At 38.2% G+C, this 14,580-nt stretch overlaps 1 protein-coding gene across 2 annotated transcripts in view; it reads right to left on the minus strand.

The window, feature by feature from the left end:
• The window catches only part of LOC119722960 (trifunctional purine biosynthetic protein adenosine-3-like), a 44,052-nt gene that overhangs the window by 17,055 nt on the left and 12,417 nt on the right, over nt 1-14,580 (minus strand). For both annotated transcript variants that reach the window (XM_038193387.1, XM_038193386.1), the window contains exons 5-11: nt 13,224-13,292; nt 9,311-9,436; nt 3,856-3,943; nt 3,357-3,611; nt 2,915-3,146; nt 2,258-2,477; nt 480-678 (exon numbers count right to left, since the gene is read on the minus strand). In XM_038193387.1, the coding sequence (XP_038049315.1) occupies nt 480-678; nt 2,258-2,477; nt 2,915-3,146; nt 3,357-3,611; nt 3,856-3,943; nt 9,311-9,436; nt 13,224-13,292 (1,189 nt within the window). The remainder of the gene's footprint in view (nt 1-479; nt 679-2,257; nt 2,478-2,914; nt 3,147-3,356; nt 3,612-3,855; nt 3,944-9,310; nt 9,437-13,223; nt 13,293-14,580) is intronic.

Genomic DNA, 14,580 nt, shown 5'->3' on the forward strand with positions numbered 1-14,580 from the left:
GGTATAATGTCACACTGCTCAATTGTTCAAATGTACCTTGGACATCATGGAATTGCCTGGCTCTATTCACTGCTGGAAAGACATACCGTATAAGCCAGGCAAAAAATATCATGGCTGCATTAGATGTAAAAAAACCCCAGGTTTTCCCAACATTTTTCTGTAAATGTCAGACATTGTGGATTTCCTTTTTAACATGGACCTTTTAAATATGGCTGCTTCACGTACGAAACACTAAATTGAGGTGATCTCCAGACAAAAGGGGAAAAAAAGGTCATTTCTGATTTATTGAACTTTTACCGAAATACGTAACCACATCCCCTTCCAGATTCCAGTGATGCAATGTGCAATACGTTCTTGATAACATTTTTATAGCTTAATTTCCCAATACTGTAAACATTGAAAGGTCTCAATGGTGTATAATCACTAAGTCACTGTCTAGCATTTATGACTTCAATTCTAGGTATGCACATGAAGCTTACCAAGTAAAGCACATGCAGCCCTCTTGCATCCCTCGGCTACTCCACTGACTACATCCCTAGCAACATCAACATCCAGCTGACCACACGCAAAGTAGTCCAAGAAAAAGAGTGCCTCTGCTCCATGGGCAAGAACATCATTGACACACATGGCAACCAAGTCAATACCGATGGTCTTATGAAGGCTGCACGACTGGGCAATCTGACATGGAAAGATATACACTTTAATGAGATCAATATTTTGAGAGTTGGTCTTAAATCCACAGTAAAACGATGGTATTTTTATCATATCATTTTACAAAACACAGAGGTTTGATGCTGGCAATCTGTTGTCACCTTTTCAAGGTGCACGTAAGCACAAAACTTGTGTACGCTAATAACAGTCAGGTTGGCGTAGCGGTACTTTCCTCGCCTTCCACCACTGTGACCCGGGTTCGAATCACACCTGGCCCAATATGTGGATTGGGTTTTCAGTCCCTGCCTGATTCCGTGGGTTTTCCTCAGAAATTCCTCTAGGCTTTTCCTCCCACCTCTAAAACTGTTATTTCTTCTCATTGTCTACTCCCTACAGGTTTCTTCAGGCTTTCGGGCTACAGTGCCTAAGGTACTTTTGAGGGATCCTTGGTTTCATTACCGGAAAGAAATAAAATAAAAATAACAACAAAACTCAGAAAAGCTTTCAATCTTGAGACCCACAATTACTGGTGAGATGGTGTGTAATGTCCCTCACTCACTGCAATGAACTCTATGCAAGAATGGTAGAAGGCACTTCATGATCATTGTGAGAGCTCTGTGTACAGGACCCATTTGTGGGATACTGGTTTGAGTGCACGTGGTGAGTACAAATCCCTATGATGCGTTGAAGTGGTTGTGCACAGAGTTTGTAGGCTCCATTAATATCTGCATTTTGACTATCCCTAGATTGGCCATCTGGGCAATTCCACTGTGACTGACATTACATTTTTACAACCTGTAGGTAATCAATTCTAGTCCAGAAACAAAAATCAGTGCAACCAACTTCTGTTAGTTTTGTTTGAGCAATAGTGGGGCCTAAACACATCTTATGAAACACATCAATCTATCCAGTCATCCTCCTCGGCTAAAACAATACTTTGCTTATCTTGACTGATAATGAATAATTTCTCCCGTTATGATTTGTACCTTTCAAGTTACAATTTAAAGATGTATTGATTGTATTTTAAGTACAATACCTGTTGTAAATCTGAATGTTTTCAGCCTGTGGGCTGCTTTTAATTCAAATAAATAAACCATAATAATAATAATAATATTACACAAAAGTGACAAAGGAAAATAATACAAATGTACTAATACAAAACTGAAATTTCCCTTCCAGTTAATGGCTCAATGGATAAAATAGGGTGATCACCCAATCACCCTTTTGAAACAGTAAGAGTTCCTTTTCTTTGTTTGTTTGTTTTTTCCGGACAATAATTCTCAGCGGATTTTCTCCTAAACAGTTTATGGTCTGAACTTATAACTTTGAGCATATATCGACCCTGATCCCAAGTGGTGCATATTACTCTGACATCATGATGACATATTCGGCATATTCCCCATCACAGCAGTCAACGATTGTTAAATGTAGGCAAATTGTAAAAAGGTACTTCACAGCATATTTAGTATTCCAGACTTGTATTTGGAGTATCTTGTCAGTTCGAAAAAAATACACATGAACAAAATTCAATGCCAACCCCAGGTTACCGAAATAATGCATCTTTTTTTTTTGGAAGGGGCATCTATTATGCTATAGAGTGACAAACCTTCAACTTGGTGCCAACGCCATCGGTACCAGATACTAAGATAGGATCCTTGAAGCCAGCAGCTCTGATATCAAACAGACCTCCAAATCCACCCAGCGAAGCATGACAGCCTGAACGCGATGTAGACACAGCTAATGGTTTAATAGCATCAACTAAGCTATTACCTGCTGTAATATCTACACCACATGCAGCATAGGTTAAACCAGTCTGGCTAAATGTCCTGGTGGTAAAGAAATACATCACAAAAAAAGTTCACAGAAAATGCAGGACAGTTCAAGTTCCCCAACAATAAAGTTTAAACGTATATTGCTCTTAAAATAAATGAAAATGTACTTCTTACCGGTACATCTATTAGGGTCAGGGTACCCGCAGAAAAGGAAGGGCAAAAATGACCTTTTGTCTTATTCTAATTTATAACATATCATTTCCAAGAGTTTTCTAGGTCTTTCAAAGCTAAAAGAAAAATTCAAACTTTCACATTTCCTTCGACAATTAAAGAACCCTCAAATAATTCGTGAATAAAGCAACATGTCAAGTTATATCATGGCAAAATAGTTGTTCATTATTCAACTAAACCTAAAATGTTCTGTCTTGCATGCTGCATCTACAGTGAACATCTACTAGTAAACATCCATATAGAAAATATTCAATCCTGACCTGTTTTTCTGTAAGAATCGACAGCCCTTGAATGCAATATCCCTGCGATGGAATCCTCCTTCAAACTGAACTATCTCTGCTCCTTTCTGTGCCTGCGCTGCAGCTATTGGTAGACTGTCTGCCATGGCAACATTAGTAAGGACACGTCCACCAGATGTCACAACCTTGCTGTCACAGATAGTAGTACCAGCATGGAAGACTATCTGGTCCAATTCTTGAACTTTATCCAAACCTAAAACAGAATGGATTAATCAAGACAGTTGCACTAAAAAATGAAAATGAGATTTTGTCATTACTAACGGTTTTTCCCTATTTTTTCTCATATAGGCTGAAATGGATCTTTATCTATAATCTGCACAGTAAAGATAATAATGCAACTGGGCTAACATTTTATTAAACGTCAAAAATAAAACGGTATTGCTGATCAATGAAAGAAGGGTACCTGTGATCTCAAATCCCTTCTTGTAAGAACCAGGATAGCCTCCACTGGCCTTCACCACTGCAACTACACTCATGTTGTCATGGAAACGTGGTGGAGCACTGGATAGGTTTCCAGTGATGCAAGCCATACACGTAGCATACAGATCACTGGTAAGCAAGGGTAGAAGAACCTGTACCTCTGGGTCACCAAAGCGACAGTTGAACTCCAAGACGCGAGGTCCGTTATTAGTAAGCATCAGGCCAGCATAAAGAACACCTAACGATGAAGCAATAACCACGTTACATGAACTGTACTTCTGATGTCATGAAGTGAACATCCAACTCAAGCAGTTATGATCTTCTCTAATGTGTTTTAAATGGTTTGCCTCAATTTTCACCCACTGCTTGTGGCTTGGGTCATTATCGGTCACCATGCCTCTGACTGGTTTTAAACCACATGTTTATGTCCGATCTATCACATTATTATCCCACCTGTTGTAGACTAGTAAACACACACATACCTATATATGGTCTTCCCTCAGACTTTAGTCCTGACACTGCTTTTTGTAGGATACCATCACAGATCTGTTGAAGTACATCTGGAGAAACCTACAATGTGCATAAAACAGAAAATGATAATAATAATAACACATTTCAAAATTATTTATTTATTAACCCTCCTGCTGCAAAATGAAGAGGAACACTCAAGGAAATCATGATAAACAAATAGGGATGAAACAGTGTTCACAGTGCAAATAAAATTATTTTGTGTCTCCATTTTTTCTTAACTACACGATTACAAAGGAATGTCCACAGTAGGTATGTAAGGTAAGGTCTTGTTTGCATGTTTATGGTGTAAATCGAGGACACACATGCAACATCATTGACGAATTGAGGACAGTAACCAATTTGAGGACACCATTAACAAATGTGTCTGCGCTGACGTGTGTATGTATATTCACTGTGTGAGTTGAGATTTCTTCCTGTGCACAAACAACTGGTTTTCTCGTAATAAAATGTTTATGGGTCGGGTAATGCTGGGGTCTGAATCACTTCTCATGGGATTATAGGGAGGAATAAACTATACAAACTATTATCTTTGGAAAGCTGAATAACTGGAAAATTTGAAATACCAAAAACTCAATTATGTTTCTCGCTTGTTTGGGTTTCGTGGGAATAGGTCACATATGTTTTGTGTTCTTAAAAAAAAAGTGAAGTGTTGTGCATTTTTAAAACGACCTGAAATTACCCCTAGATGACCTTTGACCTCCAATTTCGGAAGTGTTGTGATAAACCTCCACCCAAGGATCACTTCATCCAAGTTACATTAAAATCCTTCAAATTCTGTTGACAAAGAAACATTTGAAGCATATTTTAACAATGACCTCTAATGACCCTACTTGACCTTTAACCTCAGTAATCCGATGAAGAATTGTGTCTTCTCACTCAATGGTCACTGCATGTAATTTCCATCAAAATCCATGAAAGCATGTACAATGTTCCATGAAAGCATTTACATATGTACATGTACAATGTTGTAAACTTTCCCCAATAAGGGTGCACACCTGTAAATAGGCCTAAACCAATCTGCCAAGGAAGAAAATAAAGAAAATAAAAAAGAAACTAGAGATTCAAACGCAGAGTGGTTGGGTAGACAACTATTTTATGAAACGCTGTCCAGTTACGTTATGAATATTTTTTGATATAAGAACAAAGGATCACGAAATTAAATCCTTTCCAGGACAATCAATTATTTGTTTAAAAATGCATCTTTAACGGTGTGATAAATTTCAGTAAACATTCTATGTACACATACAAGTTATTTCTGGCTTGAGAACGTCGTACATGTAAGTCAAAACGGGAAGTGAATACTGATTTAGTTCAGAGTGGATGTTCATTGTGAAGTTAAATAACGTATGAAAATTTGGAAAATATAAGTGTATGTATTCATAACACCGAACTTCCGGTTTAATGACGTCACAGTATTTGGAAGCAAAAGGTGAACATTGTAATGGTATCATTATTTGGGCTAAGATATACGACATGGATTGAATGATAGAGTTCTAATGATAGCAAATTCTCATAGAAGTAATTTCCGGTCTGATGACGTCATGATTTTGAAACCTTGCCAAGTTATCTGTGGTTAATCGAAGAATATCAAGGGGCAATTTGGTAAACTTTGAACCTATGGTTTTAAAATTAAAGAAAAGCAAACACTATTTTATGTGCCTCAAGGGGGCGCCCTTTCAGATGATGACGTCATCACACTGGGTTTTTTTTGTGTCTGGCAATCCTCACTAAACATTTTCATAATATATATGTCTGTAGTAAATGCTTCCGCTTTTGAGTTATATTCAGTTTTTAGTGCACTTTCGGTAACACTGCAAGTAAAGGTCAAGCGGTTTTGTGTCTGGGAACACGAAATATTTCTCACGGCATAGGCTACAACCTCACGAAAAAACGAACACGATACATGTACTCTATTTAGTTCAAAAGATATAACGCAAACTATTTTGTGAAAATTTGCCCTTAAATCGCTTGAAATTTAATATCTGATGACGTCATGATGACGTAACAAAATTTATAACATCTTCGTAACATGGTACAAGTTCACACAAGCTTTTGTGATCATACCGTAAACCGTTCAAAAGAAATTTTGCTTGTTTTGATTTCAGGCTACGGCTTCATTTTGAATTCACCTAACTTTGACCTTCCGGTAGACCCGGACGTAAAGGTCAAGCGAGTTTACGTACACGCCAAAAATATTTAGCAATTAATGGTCTATCTGATTACAGAATACAAACATCATTGATTATTGAGTTCAAGGGTTATAGGTGAAAGTAATTGGTCACTTTTTCATATAAAATCACTTGTAATTTGACACCTGATGACGTAATCATGACGTCAGAGTAATATGCACCACTTCGGATGAGGGTCGATAGATACTGAAAGTTACAAGTTCATACAATATACCGTTTAGGATAAAACCCGCGGAGAAGTATTGTCCGAAAAAAAAAAAAAAGAAAGATTAATCGTAACAACTCCAAAGAGTGGTCGGGTTGTGCCCGACCACTCAAATAAAGAAGTTGGAAGAAAATAAAGAAAAATTGAGAACAAAAAGGAAGGCTTTTCCGCTATTTTGCAGAAGGCCAATTAGGCAAGCTCTTGGACAGCACTGAGCATGCAATATTTATATAAACAATTACATTAATGAACTAGAGGTTCACATTTGTTGTTACAAACGCAGAGTGGTCGGGTAGACAACTATTTCATTAGACATTGTCTAGATAAGTTATGAATACATTTTTGTCACGAAAAAGGACTTTACCATTTCCAGTACCAATTATTTTGTATAAAAAGAATGCGTCTTTTAGGGTATGTACATTTCAGTAAACATTTAGGTACACGTACAAGTTATTTCCGGTTTTATGATGTCATCAGTCAAAAAAGGGAAGGGAGGACACTTGTTTATCTTTAAGTAAAAACAACGGATGGGAATATGGAAATTAAGTGTATGTAATAATAACACCCAACTTCTGGTTTGATGACGTCACAGTATTTGGAAGCAAAAGGTCAATATTAAGTGTAACAGATGTCATTTGTTCGGCAAGAAACAAAGTCATGAGACAGGGATGATGGATTTAAATTACAAATAAACTGATCATTGTTGAACTCTCCCTACAGTAACTTCCAGTCGATGACGTCATGATTATGAAACCTTGCAAATTCATTTGTGGTTGCTCACAAGATATATTGGGGCAATTTCATAAATAGTGGATTGAGGGTTTTAACATTTTGAAAAATTAAACATTTGATGTTTTGATGTGCCGTTAGAGGGCGCCCTTTCGTAAGATGACTTCAAAATTATGTTTTTGCGATTGGCATTCCTCACTTAAGGTTGCAGACCAGTAAATAAACTCCCATAGACCCCAATGGTAAATGCTCCCACTTCTGAAATTCGGAAAAAATACTCACAACTCTCCAAGGTGTTCGAGACACACATCAAATTAAAGCTTATTCCATCATCTTTCATTTTCTTTTCAATTTTTGGGGGGTCAACTGATGACTTTTAGGAGAAATTTCCATCAGAAGATGATCACCTCTGAAAATAGTCCTGAAGCCCATCGCCATTTTGAAAAACGATGCCTACACTCCATTGCAAAATAGAGCGCTTTAAGGGCCCCAATTTCATCCAAATTGAACGGAACTACAAGCTCACAGTACTGTGCACGGCTTCCACCCATATTTTTTACAAACCCTCAAGTTCATGGCCCACAGCATGCTCAAATACTGAAGATTCTGAGGGCATGCAAATCGTGATTTGGCCGGTGTAGGCAATTTCGGACCGATTTACTGGTCTGCACTTCCATAATGTATTTGTCCGTAGTAAAATGCTTCCGTTTTAAGATTCAATTTCTATTGCACTTCCGGTAACACCGGAAGTAAAGGTCAAGCAGTTTTGTGCCCGGGAATAAGAAATGTCACTCAAGGCACCGTCTACAACCTCATGAAAAAATGAACAAAATACATTATTTAGTTCAAGAGATATAGGTCAAACTATTTTGTCAAATCGTGCCATCAAATCGCTTGTAATTTGATATCTGAAGACGTCATGATGATGTAACAACATTTATAACATCTTTGTAACATGGTACAAGTTCACACTAGGTTTTCTGATCATACCGTAAACTGTTCTGAAGAAATTGTACTTTGTTTTGATTTCAGGCTAATGTCTTCATTTTGAATTCAACTTTAAGCTTTCGGTAGACCTGGAAGTAAAGGTCAAGCGAATTCATGTACATGACAAAAAATGTTTATCAATTAATGGTCTATCTAATTACAAGGTTGGAACATAATTGATCATTTTGTTCAAGAGTTATAGGTGTAAGAAGATTGTAATTTTTTTCTGAAAATTGCTTGTAATTTGACACCCAATGATGTCACAATGACGTCAGAGTAATATGCACCACTTAGGATGAGGGTCAATATATATTGAAAGTTACGAGTTCCTATCATTTAGGAGAAACCCACGGAAACGTGCTGTACAGAAAAAAGACAGAAAGAAAGAAAGAACGATTAATCGTAACAAATCCAAAGAGTGGTCGGGTTGTGCCCGACCACTCAATGACAAAACTCAACATTAAAATATCCAGGAAGTACTTAAATTATTGTAAAGAAGTCTTCACTTCCTTTCTGTATTGGAAATTTGTGTGATGTGATCATAGAGCTATATTAAATTACCAGAGCGCTGACTTGATGTACAAAGTGATGCCTGCTGGGCCCATCCATGTTTGTGCACAAACCTATGGAAAACTCAAAATTTTGTACGGCTTTTGTACGGCTATTTACATATCTGCGTAAAGGTGTGTTACCAAAGCCGATACGCCCAAAACCAAAACGCACAATCAGTAAATGATTTGCTTAAGTTGTTTGCGTATGCACGTTGCATAAGGCCCAAAAAAAAAAGTCTCTGGTTTCTGGTATGCGCGCGCGTCGCCGTAGCCATGCGCGTCGGCAAAATGAAAAAGTTTTTTTTTTAATGAAAGATGATGTCTCAAAACCGCCAAACTCACTGGTTTGAGTGGAATTCTGCTGCTGCGCAATTTCAACGTGTTTTTAGATGGGGTTATGATCGAGAATATGCTTTATGTGGCCTCTCTGGACTCCCATATATTTGCACTAAGTTTAGTCGGGCACCATTTGCAGTCATCAGCCGACATTTGAAGCAAAAAAGTCGGGTAAAAAAAAAAAAAAAGCCGCGTCGCCGCACCACTTTTTGGACAAGCTCCATACCAGAAACCGGAGACTTTTTTTTTTTGGCCTAAAGAGTACTTTTTCAAATTTCACTCTATCTAATTGCATTATGGTCTGCACATGAATTCAAAACGTCTGCGCCCATGACGGGTTCAATGTATCTTCGCGCGTAAGAATGAGTTACCGCTCTAGTAATTTAGCTCTATGTGATACATTTACTACCTGTGGGCATGGGCAGTAAGCCCCCATTCCTCCTGTGTTAGGTCCTGTATCCCCCTCCCCTACCCTCTTATGATCCTGAGCTGGTGGCATTGCAGCAAAATGGGTCCCATCACAAAATGCTAGTACCTGCAAAGAAAACAATTAACAACTAAACATATTATCCAACCAAATAATACCTATGTTGTTATTATTTAACATTCATAAATACCTAAGACAGTTTACGCATTCCTAATGGTCGAGAGCCCATCACGTGGCCAGTCTTAAACAGACGATAAAGACATGGCTAGCTGGTCTTAAACACTTTTCCAGTGTCACATGAAATTTGGACTCCAATGAAATCCGGTGCCTTTTAACGTTTCATTGGTTGAACGTTCACATTCCTCACGTATGCATGCGCAATACTACCAGTGAATCAGTATTTAATGGTCCGAAATTCAGCCCAGCTGCGTTTTGCGCGGCATCGCGCAGTAAGCGCGACGCGTACACCAATGTCCTTATAAGGTAATGAGTTGTGGAGGGGCATTCCGTATTATAGTCGGAGGGATGTTTCATAAAACACGAAGTAAAATCGTTGCACAAAATGGTTGGCAACACCTACTTTTTGACTTGTTTTGATTTTTGGACCGAAAAGATTTGTTTTTTGACCGAAAAGGTATTTATGAATGGGAATAAATATGTGTTCGGTCGGTATTAAACACTCTGTTTAAGACCGGTTGCAGTCTGGATGGGTGATAATTACCCTCGGCTTTGCCTCGGGTAATTATCTCCCATCCAGACACCCACCGGTCTTACACCGCGTTTACACTGGATCCTCCAAAGGTGGATCGCATCCTGCGGTCGCATAAAACTACGGGGAAGCTAACCGCAAGTAAACAGTGCCGTGTTTACACCCGATCCTGATCCCCTTCCAATCCCCCATTTACAACGGAAGGAAGGTCATTGAGTGTGCGCAGAAGATGGCCAATTTCGCGCGCTAATCACTGCAAAAATTACGATATATCATTCATCGCTATCTCACTGCTTGACTACTGATGACTACTTAATATTTTACTCACGCATGTTCCCAGATTTTTGTCGTAATCTAGCTAGCTTCATCCTCCACGCATTGTCCACAATAGTCCACGAATAACATCGCAGTAACGTTACATATATAAGCCATGACTTCCAAACCACTTTGCAGGGCAATTGTTTATACCATGAAAGTAGGAATTTAGCGGTATTCAACTCCGAAAATTTTTAAAATTTTTAGGAATATGAAAAGATTTAGAGAATCAAATCACGAAACTAAAACAACATAAAATCGGCATAAACATGAATACACAAAATGATCGGATTTGGGAACACGTCGTGGGTAGTGATTTCAAGGAGATTGTGTAGTTATAAGGGCCCAGTTCAAATAAAGAGAACGTAACCCTGTGATCCAGGAGTCACCCAACTACTAATTAATATTTAAAAACAACCAGGGTTTGAAGTTTTTAAGAAATCTTTGGAGGTAAAATAGCAAGGAAGACGACGAAACGCAACACACACAAAAATTGTTGATGGCGAGCAGTAGATCGAGCGGCCGTGCTGAACCACGTTGGTATCAGCTGAAAATGCGTGCGAAAATCACATTTTCTAACCGAGGATAATGTTCAAACCTACCCAAAAAAATGGACTTTAAAGAATAAAAAAAGACTGCTTAATGCAGAAATGAATTTTGAACAAAAAAACATTTAAAAGACTAAAACGAAACTCCTACAAAAGACAGCCCATGACTATACACAGTCTCCACTTTCATGCACGTGGACGAAACACCGATGGATTCTGGCCGAGTACCAACCGTGCATATGTACTGTGCACAGAACCGCGTTGCAAGCCATCGCAGCATTTATGCGGGCCTCATGCAGGCGACTCGATCGTCAATAACAACATATTTTTCGCGGACTTTTCTACACTGACAGGGTGTGGCTGGGTCAAATTGCGGGGTCCGATCCACCAATTGCATTTACACTCAACAATTGGGGGATCGGATCCCGCAATTGCCGGGTCCGATCCTTCCCGAAAGGGGGATTCAGCTAGGGGGATCCGATCCAGCTCAAGGCTCGATCCACCTCGCGTTTACACTTGGGGTTAAGCAAACTTCGATCCTCCTTGCCGGATCGGATCCCCCTCGAATCCCCCTTGCGGGATCCAGTGTAAACGCGGTCTCAAACAGAGTGTTATAATACCTCCCGAACACACATTTATTCCCTTAATGAAATTCCATGTGCAAAAAAATAATCATCAGTCTGCAACCACAATGTACCAAAAAGACATCAGTTCTCTATTTTGCTGTTAATTTGATATTTACTGCTTTATTGTTTAACCCTTTTCTCTAAAGTTTGTATATATATATATTTTTTTTCTCTTCATGAAGCATGGAAATAAATGTGAAGTTGAAGTGAATTGAATTGAAAACTTATCTTTTAGAAATATAACTTGAAAACATGCAGCCATTAATAAGAACACTATTTCTCTAGTTGCATCACAGTCTATAATATGCTTTATAGTACTCATAAGTAATATACAAATAGTTTACCGACAAAATAGATCCCATTGTCTGATCATGATGATGTTCTTTTATTTTTATGCAACCTCTTATACATACAACATTGAACAATTTAAGTATTTCTGATACTTGTATATCCAGCATGTATTATGAATTACCTTACATTTTGCAAATCTCAAATCAGTGATAACATTAAACATGGGAATCATTTAACTCATGCAAATATTAGTGCAAACGTTAGCTAGGCCCCTGCAAATGTGCCAACTGTAAGTGGAGCAATGTTTTGTAAAAACTATTCTAAAAATCTAAAATTCTCCAAAAACTTATTGAGACTGGTATGATAAATTTGCCTGTGATAAATGACTATATTTGGAATGAAGAAATGGCAAACTTTAGCCCCTATTCAAGCATGCTACTCACTCATGTAACGAATTCCATTCAACTCAGTTTGCGCACGCACGTATTGTTTCAAAGATGGGGGCCTACGCACACGTAAGCGCGATCATTATCGACTCATGAATATTCATTTGTTTATGCGTGCGGATGACTCACCAATTATACTACACTATATCAGTGAGGACATCGCTTCTGACGGTTTCTAAGCACCCCGATTGGTAAGGTGACTTAATCGAAATGATAAATATTTTTTTAAATATTGAAAATGTCAGCTTGCAAAATCGTTTTATCAAAGTTTGAATTTTAGTATGATTTTGCATGAAAATTGAACTTTTTTCCTGATACCTTATCACAAAAGGGCATATTTCAAAAAACGCATTTTATTCCCTAAAAGTAGTGAACAAGGGTGTATTCTTCATTGTTGTATGTGCGGGCAAACAGCTAATAAGTTTTTAATTGTCAAAATTTGTCCTTGAATATTGCATTTTTTGCGACATTTTTACTTGAAAATGTATGCGCCTCACGCTGAACATCAAGAAATGCACACTGGGAAGTCGCTGAATAGGTACAAAGTGCTGAATCTTTCAGAAAAAAAAGAGAATTTTGTAATTGTATGCCTTGTTGAAGTCAAGAAACCTTGGATCTGCCATTCAAACCACGTATGACATGTCAGGCCTTGCAAACCGATACTCGTGGGAAGAAATCTGACAGTGCAACCCCCCCCCCCCCCCCCCCCCCCCCCCGACACACTGCAACCACAGATCATCCACTTTGTTCCAAACAGTCATCAACATTTATGGTATAGTCAGTCCCATTTGCACAAACATTGCCAAAGTTGGTAAATGTTATTGTTTTCCATGTGAGTAAAAAACACCCCAGAAGTCATGTGTAAATTTTAGGTATAAAAATGCACTTGTTTGACCTTTGTTAACATTAATTTAATTGACAGGCTATTATATTAAGTATGCAATTTCATCTGATGCTTACCGAGAATTCCTGTCCCTCTAACAGCTCCTCAACCACTACCCTGTCTCCTGCAGATCCAAAAAGTTTATCCTGCATTAATAAAGACAAAATATAATCTCTTTACATTTTGTCTTTTTGATAGAGAATGATAAACCAACAGATGTACTCAGTAGCAAAGGTACACAGTTGCAAGTGCACAGTATTCTGCAGATACGTGTAAACATTTGCACTCATACTTGTACTAATACATGTATATCCTTGCAGCTGTTAGTTCCTAGTACATCAGTAGTTTAGTGATGCTGCAAGCAGGCCTTCTCCATGCACAATAAACCTCGGCTCGTAACATTGACTGTATTGCTGTTGAAGGTGTTTAATGACTGCATGTACATGTACATAATGTCCTTCCATGAATAGTCCTCAGTTAGTCAATCACAAATTAGGTCACAGGTAGCACGGTAATGCTACAGCCACCACCGAACCAAAGTACATACCAAATATGGTATTTCCAAACTGTACTGAGTTGTTCAGTTCAGCATGTTCAGTGTAATGCGAGTGCAGTGCATGCAATTATGAAAAATGGTAGTTCACCCTGATTTCAGTTCGGTGCTGTTCTGCTCCAATTGTCCTAGAGGTTAGGTGACCATCTCATATTTTGGATAAAACTGTGTTAAAAGGATACTTCTGTGGCTCTAATGAACACATGTGAAATTTCAGTTGCTAACTCCAAGTTGTCACCAGATATGATCCCCGGACAAAATATGGTCCCGCCCAATGTTTTGTGTCTTTGGGGATTTTTTGGCTTAAGAGGCTTTGTTTTTCTTCTGATTATTTTTTCTTTACTTCTTACTGTTACTGTTCTTTCAACCCAAATACCACAGACTTTGCATGTGTCATTTTCGGTGCCACTTTGACTTCGATCTTGATCAAATTTAACACAATCAAAGACCATAAAGCAAAGATGGTGTGCGAAGATGGACGTCATTATGATGTCATCACATATCATGTCACGTCATCTTAAAGGTGCAACTTTCAACAGCCTATATCTAGAGAGGGACAAGGCCGATTGGGTTGAAACTTTACATGTACTTAGTCAGGGACTGCGGAAAAGCCCTATGTTCTGTTCTTAGTAGACCTGTAGTTTCTGTTGTGTCAGTTATTTATTTATTTATTTATTTATTTTTTAGGCCTATATCTCAAAACTGTGATAGACATGTGATGACCATATCAATACTTTGTTAAAATTTGATTTCGCTTATTACATAATAAAAAATACTGTAGGAAATGTAACATTTATCTGGGAAAGCAACTTTTGGAAGGCAATCATATGGGAAAAATAATTGTTGAAAACTTTAAATTGGGCAATCTTTCCACCATGACA

The sequence above is a fragment of the Patiria miniata genome, unplaced genomic scaffold (assembly GCF_015706575.1).
Source record: "Patiria miniata isolate m_02_andy unplaced genomic scaffold, ASM1570657v1 HiC_scaffold_16, whole genome shotgun sequence".
NCBI lineage: Eukaryota > Metazoa > Echinodermata > Asteroidea > Valvatida > Asterinidae > Patiria > Patiria miniata.